Consider the following 23052-nt stretch of genomic DNA (forward strand, 5'->3'; position numbering starts at 1 on the left):
TTAAAAACATTGGGTGGGTTCAGGAATTATAGATGTGGGTTTTCTTTCATGGCATCCAATAGCTAACCTTTCCCCAAAAGGAAAGAAAGCAGACAGGACAGGATTTTTGTCTCTTCAGCATCTGCTAACAGAAAACCTACATTTCATTAGGGCTGCTTATGCGAATGTATGTTAAGAAGCAAACCATATTTGAATAACTTCAGTTTGGGTAGTTTTCCACTTCTTACAGTTTTTTGCCCTAGTGTTCCAGAAGTTTCTCTTGTCAGTTAGCCAGTAGCTGGCTGTTGCATCCTGATGATATGTTCAAACATAAGGATTCAGTGTAAGGTCAACAAAAAGGCTCTCTCAGATCCGGAGGGAGCTTGCACAGCCTGCCCACATTCCTGCACACTACAGCTCCATGTTTCCTAAGACCCTGGCTTAGTTTGCCAAATGGGACAAGTTAAGATAATTTTAAGCAGCCTTAAATTGCACTGCAGCGTTTTGTATGAAGGAACTGAAATCCTGTGCTAATTAGGAATATTTATATCATGGGGATGTCTTGCAGAATAGAATTTTTAAAAACCAAATTATACTGAGTTCTCACCATAACACTCTCCTTAGACTTCCCACTGTGGGACCTCCTTTGGGGTGTGAGTGGCTTCTAAAAAGATCCTTTTAATGCTTCAGGAATAAAAAATCTTGAATAGTGCCTGAGATGCCCAAATTGATTCAGCATTGCAGCTGAGAGTATTGTAGAGAGCTCAAGACAACAAATAAAAATAAACCTTGGAATGGTTAAATTCCAAACTAACATTGTATTTACTAATAAATTATTAGATACCTTATTTTAATGAAATGGTCCTATCAGAAAAACAATTTGATCTGCTGACTGCCTTAACCTTCCCTGAAACAATGCCTCTTGCTACTATGAGATTATCACAGCCCCTCTTTTTAACAAAACAGATCTAGTGGTAGAACCACATGAAAGAACATAGTATTTATACATATTATGTAATTGATCTAAAGAAGATTTGACCCAAATAAAACTTTAGCCAGGCAACGTGTTAAGCCGTTGAGATACTAAATAAAGCAGTGACTATCAATTGGTAAGGAAAAGAGGTAACTCTACAAACTATTAATTTTTTTAATGTTTACTTATTTTTGAGAGACAGAGACAGGGAGACAGAGTGCAAACAGGGAAGGGGCAGAGAGAGAGTGAGACAGAATCCAAAGCAGGCTCCAGGCTCTGAGCTGGCAGCACAGAGCTAGATGCCGGGCTTGAACTCACAAACTGCAAGATCATGACCTGAGCTAAAGTCGGATGCTTAAACCGACTGAGCCACCCAGGCGCCCCTACAAACTATTACATAAAATGCGTAAACTCTAAGATACTGAATGTACAGGATGCTACATAAGTGCATAGGAGGGACACATAACGGCTAATTATGTGTCTTTGGGGGTCCAGGAGACATATCAGGCAGAGAACACATATATTAAATGATGGCAAATTTTTCCAAAGCTCTTGAAAGCTTTGGTGGGGGGTAGAGAGAGAGATAAGTGTCATATTTTTAGAACTATGAATTAGAAGAACAACACAAATTTCCCGATAAATAATTAGACCTACTGGATTTTTTTTTCCTTCGGCACTCAATACATAATTACATTAAAAAGGCAAACGCACATGTTTCACATTATCCTTCCATACACAGCTGACATCAAACTGGTTGATAAGAGTGGTACGACAGATGACAAAATTTAAACTGAAATTTATCATTTTAGTCTGGCAAGATGAAGTTATTTTCCCTGAAGGAAACGGAATTACATTTATCTGGAATACAAATAAAGGCTTACATTTAGATTAGAAAACGGAAGCTGAGGAAAACCTGGTTTGGAGAGCAGATGGGCATTTTGCACACCAATAGACTAAAATCCGAAAAACATATTTTCATTCTGGGAGTCACTTATGAAGAGGAACAGCAACAACTGACCTATATTCATGGGAGGGTAGTAAGTCAGGAGTGATTGATGTAATCTATTTGACACAACCACCCTTTCTTGAGTACCCGCTTTGTGCCAGGCCTGAGGATATGAAAATGAAGACACTTCCCTCCTGTGAAACCAATCACTGTCCACTGGGGAAGGCTGACACATAAATGAATCACAGTGATAAATTCTATACAATGCTTGCTTAAAAAGTGCTATGGGAACACAGAGAGAGGAAAATTAATTCTGTCTGGGGGCATTAAGGACCCACCAAGAAAAAAAGAACATGAGTTTGGCCTGGAAGACTGGAATTTGAATTTTCTCAGTGGTAACTGAGGGCAGGCGAACGGGGGAATAAATAAAGACTTGGCAGGCAGAAGGAAGTGAGAGGCTAATTTTAGCTCTTCTATCATCTGGAATAGTCAGCAATGAAAAGGACTGCATCAAGATTCAGTATCTTCTTGAGACCGGAGGGATCACACAGAGAATAGAGAGCGACTCTACAACAGTCAGTAAAAGATTCTAAATTGTTTGTAGTCTTAGGAGCATTATGAATTTTACAGTTTGTCACTTTATACTTTGGCTCCTAGGAAGCTCAAAGACAATTTTAACCCACTTCTGATGAGTATACAAGCCTAATGACACACGTGTTGCATATAACAAGTTACCTGTTTCTACACACTGAAAACAGTAAGTTCCACTACTAATAGTAATACTTTATATTTTTCCACATTTATGTTATACTACACATTTTGATAAGCCATATCCATCCTTTTTATTAATATTATATTAATGCATCCTTAATATTAATATTAGCCTGATATATAAATAGATAGGTAAACTATGAACTAATTCTAGTGTCGCTTTGTTTTTTCAGTTTATTTAGAGGCATGAAAACCATCATGACTTTCCTTTTTCACCATTGAATTGTTTCAAAATAATGAAAAATGAAAATGCAAACCAAAACCACATTGAGATACCATTTCACACTTATTAAAATGGCTACAATAAAAAAAAAACAATAACAAGTGTTGGCAAGGAGGTGAAGTAATTCGAAATTACAATGTTGGTGGGATGGTGAAGCCACTTTGTAAAACTGTTTAGTAGCTCCTCAAAAAATTACACATAGAATTACCATGTGACCCAGCACCACTCTAAGTTTTTCTACACAATAGAATTGAAAGCCTATGCCCCCACACAATTGATGAGGATGTGGAGAAAGGGGAACCCTCTTACACTGTTGGTGGAAATGCATACTGGGGCAGCCACTCTGGAGAACAGTATGGAGGTTCCTCAAAAAGTCAAAAATGAAACTACCCAATGACCCAGCAATCACACTCCCAGGTATTTATGCAAAGAATACAAAAATACCAATTCAAAGGGATATATGCATCCCAATGTTTACTGCGGCATTATCTATAATGGCCAAATTATGGAAATAGCCCAAATGTCCATCGACTGGTGAATGGATAAAGAAGGGGTGGTGTATACACACACACACACACACACACACACGCACAAAGGATTATTACTCAGCCATAAAAAAAGAATGAAATCTTGCCATTTGCAACACTATAGATGGAGCTAGGGAGTATTATGCTAAGTGAAATAAGTCAGTCAGAGAAAGCCAAACAACATACAATTTCATTCATATGTGAGCTTTACGAAACAAAACAAATGACCAAAGGAAAAAAATAGAGAGGCAAACCAAGAAATAAGACTCTATGGAGAACAAACTAACGGTTACCAGAGGGGAGGTGGGTAGGAGATGGGTGAAATAGGTGATGGGGATTAAGAGTGTGCTTGTTATGATGAACACTGGATGATGTATGGAAATGTTGAATCATTATATTGTACACCTGAAACCAATATTACACCACATGTTAGCTAACTGGAATTTAAATAAAAATTTTATTTTTTTTAATTTTTATTTAAAAAAAATTTTTTTAATGTTTATTTATTTTTGAGACAGAGAGAGACAGAGCATGAACGAAGGAGGGGCAGAGAGAGAGGGAGACACAGAATCCGAAGCAGGCTCCAGGCTCTGAGCCATCAGCCCAGAGCCTGACACGGGGCTCGAACTCATGGACCGCGAGATCATGACCTGAGCTGAAGTCGGACGCTTAACCGACTGAGCCACCCAGGCACCCGTAAATAAAAATTTTAAAAAAGATTAGGGAAATGGCTGTTTAATGACTTTTTTTCTTATTAACCATGAACTGTCTTTTGAATTAGTATTAAGACTATTAATAGATAATTAGATTTAATAAATATTTTGAAATTTAATATCCATCTTTACTTAGATGATGAAAATATTTTAATAATAAAATTATCAAAAATTATTTTTTGTATTCCCTAGCTAGACGCTAACATGATAGTCACCATACTTGGAGGAAGTATTTCTTCCAAGCATGTTCCCAGGACAAAGAAAAAGGCTGCTTGAAATTTTCCAAGCTCCAGTAAATTCTGTGGAATAAAATTACTTCATTCTAAAAAGATGTGACTGTCCTCTCCCCTGTACTGTAATTATTCTTTCCTATGAAGCAAGTTCTTAACATGTTTAAGACAACATGAGTTTAGATATCTCAGGCTTGGGTTTGTTTTTATAATCTTGTAAAATCAGTTGGGATATAGTTTAGCCCCATTTTACTCACGTTTCCCAGTTACCTGGATTAACTGATGTGAACAACAACAATGGTGCTTTGAAGCACTCAGGTACAACAGTGGAAATGATCACATTTCTTAGTGGATGAATGAATTTCTCTTTCATAAAGCTTTGTTTATGCAAATAAATAGAGTATTACCTTGATTAGTGAATTCCCTGGGAAGTAAGGGCCTTCTAAGAAGTCACTTGTATTAAAAACCTAAACAAACAAAATCGGAAAGGATGGGAAGGCGAGCTGCCTGAGAAGCCTCCAAGCTCAGCTTCTGCCAATGGCTGCTCCACTGAAAGCGAATAGGTCCCGCCTAGGGGAAACTGGTACCTTTTGAAGTCCTACCTCTGCCTGACCATCAAGCCTCCACCTGCTGTACTGTCTCCCTCTCTATGTTGTTACCACAAGCTGTCTCTAAGAAAGAGACAATATACATCCTTCTTCCCTACCTAGTGTTTGGTGAACTAATTCGATTCTGAAAGTCTTCTTTTTTTGTAAAGTTTATTTATTTATTTATTTTGAGAGAGAGAGAGAGAGAGAGAGCGTGCAAATAAGCAGGGGAGGGGCAGAGAGAGGGGAAGAGAGAGAGAATTCCAAACAGGATCCATACTGCCAGTGCAGAGCCCTATGCCAGACTTGAACCCATCAACTGTGAGATCATGACCTGCACCAAAATCAAGAGACAGATGCTCAACTGGCTCACCCAGTGAAGCACCCCTAGATTCTGAAAGTCTTCTAACTAAAGGGACAATTCTAAGTTAAGCTTTAACCTCTAGTTATGAAATCAAGGCCCTATCTTTTTATTTAAAAAAAAAAGTAAAATTAAAAGAATTTGAGACCTGGGCAAACCACTCTGTGGCTTTGAAGAGGGGCCTGTCAGGCATACCAGCCTGGCCCCTGGCTATTCCTGATTTAGATCTTTGGGGAAAAGACAATTCAGGCAGGACAGGTCTGCTCCCTGCTGACAGTCCAAAAAAGTTACTTCTCATAGATTGAGGTCCTGAATCCAGTGAAGTTTCCACAACTTTATAAGAGGAGGTGTGCAAGTGAAAGGAATGGGTAGGGGCTTGCCTTGAAGTTGTGTTTGCTAAACACTTCATAAAACTTGAGAAACATGGGGAGAGGCTGATGGAGCAGAGGGTCCTACTACCACCGTCACTCCTGTATATCTTGTCACCAATTTCACTCAAGATCACCCTACCCCTACTTGGGTCTGCTAGTGTGTTTCTTCTCTAAGTCATCTTTCTTCTTCGACTGAGTGCTATCAGTTCCTTACTCATTTCTTTAGCTTTACTTAGCCCAGTGTTTCAAAAAGCACAAGAACCTCTAGTATGCAAACCACCAGAATGGAGGTTCCTGAATCCCTCCCTGGCCAACAAAGTCAGTCTCTTAAAACAGAGGTCAGAAATCTTCATGTTTAATAAGCTCCTTGAATGATTCTTAAGTATACTCAATTTTAAGAATTCTTAGTATCCATTGCCACCTGTGATAAATAGTGTATATTTTGAAGATCATCCGATTTTAACACTGAATTAGGTTTCACTATAACTTGCCTTAGCTGAGATCTTTAAGCATACCCTACACCTCTTAGCTAATTCAACATGGCTCTAATGAAACAAATGTTTAAACACATGGCTATTTACACAGCCATTACTGCATTCAGGTGACCCTTTTCTGTTACTGAATTATCCCTACTTGGGGAAAAAAGGTTATAGAGCACATGAATGGTGTAAAACTTTTAAAGAAAATAAATGGTAGTGGTATTAGACAATCACTTTGTAGATGTTAACTCATTACTGATTTCTAGAAATTCTGCCATATCTTTATATAATCCCTGAAAATTTTGGTGCTTGCAAATAATGCATATTTGGAGATTCCTATGAATATTTGAAATCCTTCTTCTTATATAGCTGCCGAAAAAGGCATATTTTTTCAGACAGATTTATATGTATATGGGAGGAAAATGTGTACTTTTAGCCATAACAGTCTAGATAGAAAAAAAATCTTGCAGTTGGTTTCAAGTGTAGACTCAAAATTACATTTTAGAGAACATTTTTAAAAATGCATTTGTAATGCCAGAAAAACTTCTTCTCCAAGAGTGTCAACATTTTAAACTAGGGCAGGTGTATTCATTACCTTAATTTGTATAAAATGCAACCCAGGCAACTGAGATTTTTCTTTTTCTAAAAAACATTTAAATTAAAAATCATGAGAAAAAAATTCCCTATAAACATAATGGTAACTTCATAAAGAATTAAAATCTATAATCGCAGCTAGAAATACGGATCAGATTAATCAGAGATGAGATGAACTATGTCCACTGTCCCTCACATGTAGCCCTTCATCAAAAGGCAAAAGTGCAATCATTTGAAAGGTGTGTTTCTCGGGAAAACCATAAAGTTATATCACCTGTAATAAAAGTGGTGGGCTTATATGTGTTCACTTGGGAGAAGATGGTTGACATCAGTCATTCTCCATCTCTTTCTGACCTATTTCTGGGACAGACACAAAACATGAATCTAGAGGGATATGTATTGAAACGACACATAGGGCAACATAAAGGGTAGCAAAGGGGAGGATGTGTAGCAAGGAAGAGGAAGAAAGATGACATCTGGAATATAAAGAAATCTATAGAGTTAGAGGATTAGGACTGCAGACTGCTTAACAGAAAATGAGGTAAAGGGAGAGGGGAAATCAATGAGGAATTGGCCATTGACAGAAGCATACTTTGAGAGAATGAAATGGAGAACAGAAGAAATTCAGGAAGCCGGTTTTTAAAAAACAGAATTGTAAAGAACGAGAATGTGGCGGGAATACTTCTAAAAGAAAGATCCTCTAGCTGTTTCCAACGGCTAAACATAGATGTAGCAGATAGAATAATGGTCCTCAAAGATGTCCATGCTCTAATCCTCAAAACCTTATCCTGTGTCAACCTAATCATATGAGTCCTTAAAAGCAGAGGACCATTCCCAATTAGAGAGAATCAGATAGTAAGAGAAAAGACTTGACCCAATATCGCTGGCTTTGAAGATGGAGGAAGCATGCCATGAGCCATGGGGGTGGCCTCTAGAAGCTGGAAAAGGCAAGGAAATGGATTTTCCCTTAGAACCTTCAGAAAGAAACATAGCTACGCAACACTTTGATTTTAGCCCAATGAGACCAATGTCAGACCTCTGACCTATAGAATTGTAAGATAATAAATTTGTGTTTTTTAAATTTTTTTAATGCTTATTTATTTTTGAGAGAGAGAGAGAGAGAGAGACAGAGACAGAGCGTGAGCAGGGGAGGGGCAGAGAGAGAGGGAGACACAGAATCCGAAGCAGGCTCCAGGCTCTGAGCTGTCAGCACAGAGCCCGATGCAGGGCTTGGTCTCACAAACCATGAGATCATGACCTGAGCTGAAGCCAGCTGCTCAACCCACTGAGCCACCCAGGTACCCCAATAAATTTGTGTTTTTAAAGTTTCTGGTAATTTGTTACAGTGGCGAAAGAACATCAATACACTAGACCACAGGAGTGACCAAGGTACCAAAATGGCTAGCAGCTGTTTCTAAATGAGGAACTGATGTCATAACCAATCAACCACTTTGATACAAGCCCTAAACCCTGCTCAAATTCATGCATCAAAATACATTTAGTACGCTTCAGTGGTATCAGAGACAATTTTCATAACTGCTATTGAATAAGTTCCCTTTGGCAATATAGTCAACAAGGACAAACATAGGACTCCTGCAATTCTTCAATTAGTTATCAACCCAGTAAAGGAGCATATTTCTAAAAGTAAATTATGAGTCTCTTCCTGGTCATAATTTGCAGTGTCCTCAATGGGCTGTTGCCATGTTACCCAAGTGTACAACTTACCAATTAGATCAGAACTGTCAGCAACCATAAAGAAATTGAATTTGAAATAGTATATCACAAAGCAGGCATGAATGCATAGAAATGCACTTATGCTTTAAGAGCAATATCATTAGTTGATTAATATACAGAACATTGTTTGTGTCATTTATCCTTAAGGCTGCCCATTAGCTTAATCTTTTATCTGAATAAGTCTTGTAAAACATGCTTATCCTAAAAAGAGGATACAGAAAAAATAAGGCATTAGTTTGCATTATGCTGTTTCAATTTCCACCAGTGACAATGGTGGGTTGTAGAAGGATGAAAAGAAGGGAGGGGAAATCACAGGAGATGAGAGAGTAGAGGTGAAGGGGTGACGGAGAAGAATAGGGAAAAAAGAAGAGATATTTTGCTATAACAGAATACCACAGACTTGGTGACTTAAAAACAGTCAATAAAATATCTGCTTTTATTATTTTCTTCTAGACAGGAACATACAGTATCATAATTTCAGTGGGAAGAAATCTGTAAATAACATTAAACAAGATATTTTATTGACTGTTATGGGCTGAGTGTTTGCTTCCCTCAAAATTCATATGTTGAAACCTTACCCCCCCCCCCTCCATGTGGTAGGATTTGGAGGTGGGATGTTGAGGAGATAATGAGGTTTAAACTCTGTCACGAGTATGGGACCCTCATGATTAGTGCCCTTAGAAGAGAGATCTCTCTCCACCCCCATGGGGGCCATGGGAGCACACAGCAAGGGTGTTGGCTGTCTGTAAACCAGGAAGCAGGATCAGAAACCAAGTCTGCTGGTACCTTGATATTGAACATCCCAGGCCCCAGAACTAGGAGAAATGTCTACTGTTTAAGTCACCAAGTCTGTGGTGTTTTGTTACAGCAGCCCAAGCAGATGAATACATTGACTACTGCTATGCAATATCATCAAACTATTTGTCAATTAAAACAAAATTTGTAGGTCAAAAGTAAAGCACATGCTGTAGACACAAGGAAATACATATTTTTTTCTCAATTCTATTTTGTAATTCTAATATATTTTATAATTTAAAAATATCTATTTCACAATTTTCAGTATATCCCACTAGACCGGGTTTCTTAACTTTGGCACTTTGGATCAGATCATTCTTTGTTGTCAGGAGTTGTCGTGTGCTCTGCAAAATGTTTAGTAGCCTTTCTGGCCTCTACTCACTAAATACCCATAAGAAGTCCACATGTCAGTCACGACAATAAAAAACATGTTCAGGTATTGTCAAATGTCTCTTGGGGGTAAAACTGACCCCTGTTGAGAACCACAGTTCTAGAAATGAATGTGTAGGTACCTCCTGAAATAATTACATAATCTTCACATCTTTTTTATTCCTCTACATTGAATTTAATTAAAAGATAGCAAGAGGGGCACCTGGGTGGCTCAGTCGGTTAAGCATCTGACTTCAGCTCAGGTCATGATCTCACAGCTTGTGAGTTTGAGCCCCGCATCAGGCTCTGTGCTGACAGCTGAGAGCCTGGAGCCTGATTTGAATTCTGTGTTTCCCTCTCTCTCTGCCCCTCCCCCACTCATGCTCTGTCTCTGTCTCACAAAAGTGAATAAATGTTAAAAAAAAAAAAAGATAGCAAGAATAGTACTTTGTTTCAACAACAAAGGCAGTGAAGTTTTATGTGCACTGTAGAAAGGATGATAGGAATATGAGAAGGATAAACTCAATATAAAAAGTGTCGACCAACTCTGAGGAGTTTTCATGGGAACAGAAAGACTATGGATTGCATGTTCCACACACTGCATTCTACAAATCCCAATAACCATGTGGAATCTTAAGTTTATCTTCTTTTCCCCTCCTGTAGATACTTTTTGTTTTGGGAAAAGTATGGGTGCTAAACCTACTTACCTCTGAGAGAAAGTACGACAAATTAAATGTTGAGTTTTAGCCATTTGTGGTAATCCCTCTTGAGTTTGTAATCTCATTACAGTGGACTGTATTATTATACAGGAAAACAAAATAAATATATGCAAAAACCTAACAGTTCCTTACAATCTTATAAACTTTAACATCAACTAAAAAAAAAAACTTTATTCATTTCAGGGGAATACCTTTGAGATTTTTTTAAAGTAAAAACATTCACTTAACCTGATTTCATGAGTAGCAAGAATGGGTCTCAGTGGTCAGTGAGATTCCTGTATCTATGCCCCCATTTCTTCAGGAGGCAGAAGGCAGAATGGCCAAGATATCAATGTGGTGTGCACCATTGTATCTTCATGTTCCATTCAGCTTCAGTTACAAAGGGCTGTGTTCATTGCCTTTTCATCTGGTAACAAAAAAGCCTAAAGCTGCAGTGGAATACTTTTAATGCTGGACCAGTGACCACCACAGAAGCTTTTACTCTATCTTGGAAGCATAATTTACTCCATAAGCCAGGGTGACTCACCATCCCAGATTCCGTAGGACTTTCCTGGTTTTACCATCGAAAGTCCAACATCCCAAGAAACCCCTCAGCCCTGGGCAAACCTAAACAATGCATTATCCTACCTGAGTTTTGAGTCTTTGACAGAAGATTTATTGAAGGTAACTTGAAAAAAAAAAATCCAAGAGTTGGAATGATAAGGTCAAGAATAGTCTCTAAATCTACTTTTAAGGAAAAAAACCCCAACTCTTCTAACAATCAAGTAGCATTGGCATTTGGAATATGCATTTAACTAGCCTGTATGACTTCCAGGTATTTGCTGCTGTGTTTGTGAAGATGAGCATTTCCAAGGGCAAGAGAACAATCTGTCTCAGAGTGTTTCATTTAAGCAAGGACATGCTGCCAACTTGAAAGGAAATAAAGGCCACACTTTGTCTATGGGGGGATCCTGCAGTTATTCCCCTGCAAATTTAATTCAAACAGGTATTGAGATCTGAAACATGGAGATATCCACAAATTAGAGGATACTTGGTTTTTAAAAAGGAAAGAAAAGAAATCCGGGCCACAGAGAACTATCTCAAAGCTGCAATAGCGGTTTCTTTTCATGTTCATCACTGTATTCCTATGAACATGTTTTGAAAGTCTACAATGTGAATAAAATTATTTGAGGTCTTCATATGAAATATGCATATTATACATTTTAAAACTTAAAATTGTCTTCAAGTCAATTTTATTTAAAAAATAGCATGTGTGTAAAACGTGCAAAATTAGTGCTATTCCAATACTTGACTTTAAAAATTATTAGTTATACAAATATGCCACCCAACTAGTTTATTGGTGATTCCCTTACAAAATGCAGTATTATTTGAATTTTATCACTCAAAAATATACCTCTTTAGAATATCACCATCTTAAAAAGATTTATTTAGAGAAATCTCTATTGAAAAATATCTTATTTCTTCAAGCAATTTAAGATTGTTTGACTTAGAAGACTGATGACCCTCAGAATATTTATTATATGTTCACTGCAGGATTTGCTTATGGATTGTACTTGAGCCAATCCATTAAATGAGAAAGATTTCTATGAGAAATCCTTTAATGTGACCTGTTACTTGGGTCCCAAATCAACTTATAAACAAAATCTCCAACAGGAGAATCTTAAACAAGAACTTGATTCTGTAATGGAGTAGAGACAGTTGTCATCACAGATCATGATACTACTTAAGGAAATTGGCCTAGAGTGTGTCTTTTAATCACTAGGTTCCAAGTAAGCTGTTTTATTACTATAATTATTATGGTTTAATAAATCCATTGTCAAAAGCTATGACCAAAGTGAATAGAAATATTGAAGCACAAAAAGTTTATGAAAATTTGAGTCATGATTGAAGCTCAACTACTGTTTTTCAAATTCTAGGGACCACTGGCATCTGCCAACAGTTCAAACTACAGATATAAATCTTAGGAGTCACCAAAAAAACACCCTTTTTTTGCCACATCCCTTGTAAGACCTCATTTCAAATGTAAAGGCCATAAAATAAAAGCCTTGGATTTAAGGTAGTGTTGCAATTTCTTTTTAGTAATGTAACCGGAGAATTCTTACGTGTAGTCCACATCTTATTTTGGCTCCTAAAGATTAATCCTGCAAGACTTTGAAGTTACTATGTTCCATGAAGTATTCAATAACAACATAGCTAGTGTCCACCTCAAGACATATGTGATTACCACATTCTCATTCTTATCTCTCAAGCCCCAGTTACACAGAATGTTATAATCAGAAATGTATCAGAGATACCCAGTGCAATATCACTGGTTTCAATTAATTGCATGTGTGTTACATAAAATGTGGCTTATAGCCAATCAACAGATTAGTAAGTAATAAAGGCAAGAGTAGCCAGAGTTGAACACAAACACACACACACTAAAAATATGGCATCTTTTAAAAAAAACAATTTTTTTTTTTTTAAAGACCAAAACATGGTATCATTGAAAGTGATCTGAAGCCACCCAAGTCCTCTAAGTTTGTGGTTTAGGCAATTTTTTAAATTGGCCACCAGGTCTTCATTGTGGTCTCCTTTCCTAGTTACATGCTGGACTTTAGGAATGATGGAACTATAGCAGAAGCCTTCATTGCTCAGGGAGACAAAAGGACCAGGACTGTAAACCCAGGCTGACAAGTGACAATCCCAGACTAACTGAAAAATCTGATCCAGCTGTTTTGCATATGTTTGACACTGGCTGGCTCTGAGATTAAAAATATGACTTTCTGCTCCCACAAAGTTTAAGTGAAAAATGGCTCTTTAAAAAAAGAGCATCAGAAGGCTTTCATAATCTGTACACATTTACTATAAAAGCTAAATCAAGCACACCGTGGGGGTAAAATTGACTTCAACTGATAACTGGTTAAAAAAAAAAAAATAGGCAAACCAAACCATCTGAAAATAGGGTTTGTCATGGAAACAGCATGCTCATGGGACCATATTCCCGGTACCTATACGGTTTTCCAGGAAAGTCTTGTTTTGCCATGAGTACCTAAAGAAACAAAAGAATACACTGGCTTTCTATATGCTACACAATTTTAAATAAGTTGCTTCCTAAAAACAAAGCCTGGTGGTGACTTGAAAATCTTGTCTTTTAAGGCATTTAATTCCAGCATTTATAAAACCTTTCTGCATCAAATGTATAGTTGCATCATTTTAAGGACATCCACAATAAGAATGCTTTGTATTTATTTCATGGATTGAGACTAATAATCTTAAATTTTTTTCCCCCAGAAATCATCTGATTGAAATACCTAGAGAGGAGATATGTTTTAATTTGCCCTAAGAATTCCTTTTTTAAAATGTCTATACAACAAAACCTGCTCAGATATCTACTAGAGATTAACGAAACAAAGAAAAAAAGAACATAAAATTGCATCTTGCTATGTGAAATTGAATGCTGTATTTTCAATTAGATTTAATATTTTCATTTGCCTTAAAATAAATAATGATAATGACTTAAAAGACAATGAATTGCATTATAACCATGAAAGTAACTCTGTTGCATCAATGGTCTTCATTTTAGTTCCTTGTTATTTTATCACAAAATATTTTCATGGGAAAATTTAATATAAATATTTTTAGTCTATAAAAGAATAAGAGACTTGTTTTCCAAAGGTATTGGAGGTTTTTCATCTGATGTTTTCCATTTCTCATAACCTTATTTCCATATTGTAATATATATAAGTAAACTTTGCACCTCTATTTTATAAAAATTAGTGTGTGTATATTATGTATATATGTATATATAGATATAATATAGATTATATCTATATATACATATATATATATATACATATATATATGTATATATACACACACACCCACACACATATATATAAATTCTGACTAAGAGTAGACCAACTAGATAATTTCTCTGGAAAAGGTTCCTTGAACAATATAAAAATGGGGTCTTCCAAAGCAAACAACAAAAACAACCTTAAACACCCAACTACTGTTTAAAATGCTTATAAACACACAGTCAGTTAACCATTTATTGATTGCCTATTTATGGTTTTGGAATATCCAAGATTATGAAAAAGACAATACCTCAAAAAAATCATGACCAAGGTGATGCCTGATGATTTAAATAAACTTCCATATGATAAAAAGTCATGTAAATTTACCCCTTGAAAGAAAAAAAAAGACTTTAATATTAAAATTAGAGTTCTCTTTTTAATAATCCTCTCAGTAAAGAAATAATTTGGAAACTTCTATTTTATATTGTTACTATCATGAAAGCAGATGATGTCTAGGAACTTGGCAATGTCAGTTGCAACATTGCAAGTAGGATACATCTTTGGAAGGGCTCGTCTGAATGTTTAAGGATAGACTTTTTCATTGAATTCCTGAATTTATATACTTTGGGACTGGCTATGAGACACTATAAAATGTAAAGATAGTTCAGACAGTTCCAGTTCTGTTATTTTCAGGCACAAAAACCATATAATTTTGTACAAAACTTTGATTTTTTTATTTGTGAAATTAAAAATATGGTATTTTATATATATATAAACTTCTATTCCTCTATAAATATAGATGATTTTGTGATAGTGAACAGAATAAATGCATACCAAATCCAAAGACCATTGTCATTTTAGGGTATGACAGACATAGATAAATTTAGGTCCTAAGTACTGGCATTTAGATAAACTCTTAAAATTTAAAACAATACAATCAGGAGGCTTGCTTTTCTCCTCTTTTCCACAGAGAACTAAAGTGAATATTATTAAATGGCTTTGAAAGATTTACATTTGACGCATTTCTGTAAATCCAAAAAGGAGCACACACTGTCCCTTTGCCATGCATGCCCATGTTTTGTTTATTTCAGGATCTAACCCCACCAATTATTCCACCTCCTTTACCTCCTGGAATCCTACAAGGTTATTTTTAATGATGTGGATTGTTCCTCCCTCAGACTGTGTTGCTGAATAATCATAATAATATGTTGAAAGTATACAACTTTTACATTTTAAACTTTTTTATATATGTCTAATTATTATTTAAAAATAATAAAAAGCACTTCATTTTGAGAAAGTCCATTACACTGAAATCTCCTTCAAGTGTTCCTATTCAGCTTACGTTCTGCTATCCAGTTAAGGAAAGCAAAGATCAACTCCTTAACAAAGCTTTCCAGGTGACCTAATGTTTCCATTTTACAGAAGGGTAAAATCTAAATGCGGGCTGTCTCAGTCCTAGAGGCAGTTTGCCAGGCATCAGTATGCAATTAGAATTAACATTTGATAAACCCCGTCTTCAGTCTCTCCTGACCCACACAAAGCTCCAAGCCTCTTCCCAAATCTCAGCAACCACATCTTTCCATGATGCTGGCCAAACCCATACCAGGTTTTAGACACTAGAGAATGAAATGAGCTCATCCACCAAAAATTAGACTTGAAAAAGTTTGGCACTGGTTATCCCACTCACCCTCTAACCAACTTACGTAGGAGGGAATGCCTGGGCTTTGGAGACCAGTGTGGAAGAAGGCTGGGACCGCCGCAGCCCACATCTGTGGACCTCCTTGAAGCTAGGAGTTAAGGTTCTCTACAGTGAAAAATTCGGTTTCAATAAAGGGGCAAGGCCTTCACAATCTGCGCCACCCCCGCTCCCCACCTCACAAGGGCACATTCGGGATGGGCAAGGGTCTACCCCCGGATCTGGAAGCTCTGTGGAGTTCTGTATCTAAAGAGCCCCGACCCCAAGCAATGAAGGAAAGGAAGGAGCAGAAAGCGGAGGCGGTAAGTGACCTGGGCCGCGCAGCCCCACAGGCAGCCCCACACGCACCCCGACTGCCGCAAGGAGGGGCGCGCCAAAACAAGCAAGAGCACCGTGAGCTCCGGTTTTACCTCTGCATTACTTTGAAAAGGCAAAGGAAAAGCCTCAAATGGGTAAACCGCCCTAAATAGTTAAAACTTAAAACAAAACAACAAAAAAGGAAAAGGCAGAAAAAGGAAAACGCGTGACCGGTCATCATTTAAATACAAATATACTTACAAAAATCTTACACAGGCTATTTACAATCATAAAAGCGTACAGTCCTGGTACCAGAGAGTGAGAACCAGAGTGGTCTGTCCATCCCCCCTGTGGCATTTGGGCCCTCCAGTCCGTTTGCCCCAAGGGACCAAAGCTTTTGCAGGAGCTGTGTTGTTGAAAGGAGCCTGCGAAAAGTGAATGGCTAGTGAGAAAGCCTCGAGTAGCCAGGCTTGGCAAGAGTTCCATGGGGCCAGCTTTATGGGAGTGGCTGGGACGAAGCCGACGGCTGGGAATGGGCTGAACCCCCAGGTCTCAGACGGTGGTCTCCCCCTGTTTGCTGTTGGTGAGCCTGGTATAGAACTTCCTCCAGGAGTTGAGGGTCTTGCCGGACCAGATCCAGAAGCCTGACGTGATGCCCACGATCAGCGTCATAAGGTACTTGATCATGAAGACTGTGAAGTCTGGGCTCATGGGCGGGTGCGGCGGGGCGCCTCCACCCGCCTGGAGGTGGGGGCAGGGGATGGCGTAGCTCTTGCAGCTCTGGGCCACCCAGCTGCGCTCCCACTGGTCCCGGAAGGCCTGCTCATAGAAGTAGCAGGCGATGACAATAGTGGCTGGCACCGTGTAAAGCACGCTGAAAACGCCGATGCGCACCATGAGCTTCTCCAGCTTCTCGGTCTTGGTGCCGTCGTGCTTCATGATGGTGCGAATGCGGAAGAGGGACACGAAGCCGGCCAACAAAAAAGACGTGCCGATGAACAGGTACACGAAGAGTGGCGCCAGCACGAAGCCGCGCAGCGCGTCCACATTGTTGAGCCCTACGAAGCACACCCCGCTCAGCACATCGCCGTCCACCTGGCCCAGCGCCAGGATGGTGATGGTCTTGATGGCCGGAACGGCCCAGGCGGCCAGGTGAAAATATTGCGAGTTGGCCTCGATGGCTTCGTGACCCCACTTCATGCCCGCTGCCAGGAACCAGGTGAGCGACAGGATCACCCACCAGATGGAGCTGGCCATGCTGAAGAAGTAAAGCATCATGAAGAGGATGGTGCAGCCCTCCTTCTTGGTGCCCTGCGCCACTGTGCGTGCCCCGTCCTCGGAGAACTTGTCGTTACACACCACTCGGTCCTCCAGCAGGAAGCCGGCGATGTAGGCCACGGCCACTGCCGTGTAGCAGCCGGACAGGAAGATGATGGGCCGCTCCGGGTAGCTGAAGCGCCGCATGTCCACCAGGTACGTTAGCACCGTGAAAAGCGTGGAGGCGCAGCACAGCACCGACCAGATGCCGATCCAGGTGCGCGAGAAGCGCAGCTCCTCGGGCCCAAAGTACATAAGCCCGTACACCTTGGTCGGCTCACAGGGCGCACCGCAGTCCTTCTCCCCCAGGAAGTGGTAGTTGAGGTAGGAGGGCACCTTGAGGGCGCGCGGGCAAGAGAACTTGCCACGCTCCGACGCGCCGGAGCCCCCCGGGAAGCCGCCGCCACGGTGCCCCCCGCCGCCGTGCTGAGGGTTGCTGGTCCAGAACTCCGGGAGCAACGAGGGCGTCGGGGTGCCCTTGTCCGACGTATTTTGGCCCACGCACAGCTCGCCGGCGCCGTGCACCGGGAACTTCTCACACTTGAGCGTGTCAGGCCACTGGAAGCCGAACTTGTTCATGAGCGCCTCGCAGCCCTGGCGCGCACGCTCGCACAGGGAGCGGCAGGGCGGCAGAGCCTGCTCCAGCACCGTGCACACTGGCGCGTACATAGAGCACAAGAAGAACTTGAGTTCCGCCGAGCACTGCACCTTCACCAAGGGGTAGAACTGGTGCACCTCGAGGCCCGCATCCTCTTGGTTCGTGTGGCCCAAAAGGTTGGGCATGATGGTCTGGTTGTACGCGATGTCTGTGCACAGCGGGATGGAGATGGGCTGGCAGTAGCCGTGGTCCGGGATAGAGATGCCCCGCTCGCCGTTGTACTGTTGCCCGCCCTGCTGCTGCTGAGGCGGCGGCGGTGGGGGCTGCTGCCCCGGCCCGGGCCCCTGGCCCGGCCCCTGGCCCACTGCCTGCGCCCGGACCCCCAGCAGCAGCGGAACCTCCAGCAGCCAAAGCAGTAGCAGGAGCCGGCGCGCCAAGCGCCCGGAGTCAGCTGGGGGGCGGCGGCGGTGGCTCTCTGCATCTCCGCTCCCTTCCGCCACCGGTCCAGCTGGGAGCGCCCCGGCATAAAGTTCCCAGCTCGCGCCGCCGGCGGCGGCGGCGGCCCGGGACTTCTTAGGCGCCTCCTCTTCAGCCATACTTTCTCGGCTCCTTTCTTGGCGCCGCCCGGCTGAGGCTGGCAGTGGCGCGGCCGGCGGCGGCTCCCCCTGCGTCCGGGGAGATCTCCTCCGTGCCGGTGGCCTCCGTCGAGCCCGAGCTGCGCTCAGCCCGCTCCCCCGGCTCCCGCTCCAAGTCCCGCAGCCGCCGCCGCCGCGGAAACTTGCGATTCATGAAGCGTGGGCGGCGGGTAGAGCCCGGGTGGCTCCGGCACGCCGGGGTCGCGTCCCGCCTTCCTGGCCCTCGGCTCGCTGGCTCCCGGCTGGCGGCGCCGCGCTAGTGGCCACGGCCCCGTAGAGCGCGCAACTCTCGGCAGCCCAGCAGCCTCGGCTCCCCCCTGCGCCTCCGCCTCCTTCTCCGCCGCCGCCGCCTGACCATTTGTGTCAATCCCTCAACTCGCTCGTTCTCCACTCCCTCGCGCGCCCTCGGACCGGTTTCCAGGCGCCCCGCAGTCTGTCTTTCACCAGGAGGGAGGAGCCTTGAAACCGACGCGGAACTGGAGGCTCAGGGACCGTCGCCCAATCGCGGCACTGGCTTCCCCGCGCAAAGGGCACCCGCCGCCTGCTTCCCTGAGCGAAAGTCGGCGGCTGGCGGGAGGAGGAGGGGGCGGGAGGAGGAGGAAGTAGTAGTGGTGGCAGAGGCACCGCTCCGGCACAAAGAGTGGGTTTGCTATGAAGCGGGACAGGCTTGGTTGCTTTTGCTTTTGCGGAAGAAAGGGCGAGCACTAGTAGGAGAATGGTACCATATGCTGCTGGGGATAATGAATAGAGGAGTCGGCGGACCTCGGGACTCAGCTTTTCTTTTATCCATTTTCATGTTTAAAAATCCTGCTCTTAACTCTGGTTACAAACAGCAAACCAAGCACCGCGATCAGGACAGATGCCTTTGACTTCAGGAGCGCAGGGCTTCCTTTGAGTTTATGTCTATCGAGGTTTGGTTTCAAATATTACTCTAAAAAGTCCAAGACCTCTCAGGCTGGGCTTGGCGGGCTTTGGACGCGCCATTTCCCCCAAGGAGAAGTTCACGGGATTGCTGTCAAATGAAGAACAAGAACAAAACACAAACACAAACTTTGACGGAATTGAAAAAGTAAAGCCAGGTGCGCCATCCGCTACTGTTATCTTTCTTGTAGTCCCCTTTTCTCCTCTGTGATCGAGTCAGAAACAGAAGCAAAGGGAGAGAACCATTAAATATTTAGAGAGAAAAACTTGAGAATGCGACGACCTCTCTTCGGGAGCGTCCTCTCTGCCCAAGCCTCCAGAAGTGCCTCGGACCCGGAGGAGCACCGCCAGCGACCAACCTGAGCTGTGGGGGAGCTATTGGAGCCTTCCAGGGCCGGAACGTCCAGGGCACAGGGGCAACTCCTGGGAGTGTCAAACTGGGCCGGTTAGGAGCCAGGCTGGGCTGCAGCGTGGTCTTCCACTGGTGTGCGGACCTGGGGATGCCAGTTTAGCAAACAGCGAAGTCTGAAAGCAAAAGAGCTAACTGCACGTTCCCTTCCTAATTACAAACAACACAATTCATCTCAGCCTCCTTACATTCTTGTTGTTTCTGCGTAAGGTTTTTTAAAACGATGTTTTAACAACATGACTCAGTTTTATCAGTAAAGTGCCATTGTATTGTTAATTCTATCTAGGATTTGTTGACCTATGATTAGATTTTCAGGATACTTTTCTACAAATTTTTTTTCTATCTTTTGCTTATCCATCCATTTGTTTAATACATACTTAGGAAGCACCTCTTAGGTTATAAGCGATATTAGGTAGTAGACTACAAAGAGATGTACAAGACATGGCCCAGCCTTACAGGAAGTCATAGTACAGTAGGGCATAGAAAGGTAGATCAGTTATCTTGTCGCCCATCCCAAAGCTGAATGAGCACAGTGGAAGCAGCCAGCCAGTGGAAATGGGTGAGAAGTGTTCTGATAGAGAGGTGGGTGGAAGGTGCAAAAGACAGAGGCTCTATAGTGCTTAAAGTGCCAAACGGAGTAGGGGTGAGGAGTGAGGGTGCCTGAGATATCTCAAGGAAGGCAGGAGAAAGTTTTAGTCCACACTAAAAAGTTTGGGCTGAATAATCTACAGACAGTAGGAAGCTATTGAGGGTCACTTTCTCCCACATATACAGCAGGGTGGCTTCAGAAGGACTGTGAAAGATGGAACCTGGACCACGTTGTCATTGGGAAGCTTGAACATTAGTCTAGACATAAAGGTCACTATTTAAGATGGGTGTTACTTGTACCATATACTAACAGGGCACTGAAGATCATCACTATGCATGTTGGTGTCTCTAAAGGATGTGCAGCTGTATCTTTACCTGATAAACCAAAATGACATCTATTTGTCTTAGGTACATATGTTATTGTTCTTTAAATATTCATGCACATAGCAAATTCATAAAATATATATTTCTTTTAAAGTATTTCTGGATTCCTAGTACCTGTTTTTTTTTAAGAAAATGCAACAGGTACTAAATGTACAACAGGTTCCATTTTTGAGTGTGTGTATGTGTGTTGACAATAATTCATGTAAGATTTTGATATTGAAAAGGAGGTGCTCTCTGAGGTCCTTTGAGCCCTCACAGTCCGTAATTGTTCATTTTACCTTCCAGCATTCCAGCCCACAGTCTCCCAGGGACACTTTTTCTCTAGCCTTCTGCCCTGATGCTCATTCTTCTGCTGATAGTATCCCATGCTTAGAAACTTTACCAAGACAACTTCCTTCTACCATTCCTCTCTTATAAAGATTTATCTGTCTGGTGTTCCATTCTCTCAAGGTCATCATTGGTGAAGCATCACATGCATTAAGCATCACAGGCATTAAGCACCCACCAACACCACTGCTCCAAACCCTCTTCTCCCCCCAACAAATAGGGCATAGGGATTAAGGCAGAGTGCTCGGTTCTGTTCCTCAGAGTAGGTGACACTCTCTTGCTTCAAAAGTTGTTGTATTGAAATTCTTGAGCTTAGTTTACCCTCCACTGGACAGTGAAGTTTACTAGGGAGGAGGCTCAGACATGCTATCAGAGTTAAAAAAAAAAAAAAAAAAAGTCATTCTTGCTGGATCATGGCACTGGAAGGAACCAGACATCATCTAGGAACTAGTGAATTTTCTCCTCTTACAATGAAGAATATAATACCCAGAAAAGTTAAAGAATGAACTTCAGGTAAAATGGCCTTGTTTGGTTTGAATTTCATTAGATGCTTATTTTAACCCTTTTTATGTTCTTTTGAGTAGTTATAATGCTTTTAATTAAAAAAAAAGAGTCAGTTTTCTGTAGTTTTCTCTCAGACTGTGTAAAAAAAGGCCTTGTAAAATAAAATAAAAAAAATCATTTCCTGAGAGTTGTCTTCCAAAGTAAAAAAACCTAGATCTTCTATTTATTTTATAGCAATCCAGTATTTCATTTATTAAACATATCTGATATAGAGGAAGCTATTAAAATCAACAACAGTTCAGAGTTGTTGTAACCCATTACAACTAGTGTTATGGAAAGTCTTTTGGGGAGGTGACGCAGGCTGTGGATAACATAATGTTAGAAGAGAAATATGAGTAGCATATTTTTACCTTAATCTAAAATATAGTATTTTCTCAGGATGTGGAAATGTTTGAGATCCATAGATAAAAATGACTAAATAAGTATGAACTATTATGAACTTTGCAATAAAAATATTTCAATTAGGCAAAAACTATAAACATAACCCAGTTTCTCCTTGAAATTGGTTCTTCAAGCTTCAGACTCAGTCAAGTTTTCTTATATCAAAGATCTTGTTTTATCAGTCCTTTCCCAAATCTTCTGAAGTTTCTCCAGACTACTTATGTCAGGTTGAATGTGGATAATTCCCAGGGCTAGAGATCCAGTTCCAATTCCATACAGTTGAGTGCACATGGACACGCAAGCAGTTAGGTGAAGTCTCCCCAGGCAACCTGGCAGACCTTGAAATTTTAGGTGAGTTGTTTTGTTGTTGGCTTGTGGGTGACAGGTTTGAATTGTCTTTGTTGAATAACAGAGATTATAATACGGGCTAAGACTATATTTTTTGAGCAGCTATTGTAGGTATTTGGCATTTTTTTCCTTAATGTACCCTATGTATGCTACATTTTGTCACGTAAATTTTACCACTCTTTGAGGCAAGGTACTAATTATTATTTTCTTTTAATAGATGAAGAATCAAATGCCCAAAGTAGTTAAGCAACTTGTCCAAGGCTCTATAGCCAGTTAGTACCAGGGTAGGCCTTGTGTCAGACCAAAGTCAATGGACTTCCATTGAATAAACATGTCTATCCTAAAAATTATAGAAGAAAATGTGGTTTATGAGATGTGCAGATTGGTGATTCCTCAGTATTTAACATAGTTTTCTATACCAGGATAATAGGGGTAAC

At 41.2% G+C, this 23052-nt stretch overlaps 1 protein-coding gene across 1 annotated transcript; it reads right to left on the reverse strand.

The window, feature by feature from the left end:
* Positions 1 to 13794: 13794 nt before the first annotated feature.
* Positions 13795 to 20220, reverse strand: FZD1 (frizzled class receptor 1). Its single transcript, XM_058725140.1, has one exon. The coding sequence runs from the start codon at positions 18652 to 18654 to the stop codon at positions 16696 to 16698; it is 1959 nt and encodes a 652-aa protein (XP_058581123.1). The 5' UTR covers positions 18655 to 20220; the 3' UTR covers positions 13795 to 16695.
* Positions 20221 to 23052: the final 2832 nt, after the last annotated feature.

This window comes from Neofelis nebulosa, chromosome 4 (assembly GCF_028018385.1).
Source record: "Neofelis nebulosa isolate mNeoNeb1 chromosome 4, mNeoNeb1.pri, whole genome shotgun sequence".
NCBI classification, from domain to species: domain Eukaryota; kingdom Metazoa; phylum Chordata; class Mammalia; order Carnivora; family Felidae; genus Neofelis; species Neofelis nebulosa.

Bases quoted from the DNA above. Each gene is read 5' to 3' on its own strand.
- FZD1 (XM_058725140.1), bottom strand. From the start codon at position 18,654: ATGGCTGAAGAGGAGGCGCCTAAGAAGTCCCGGGCCGCCGCCGCCGCC.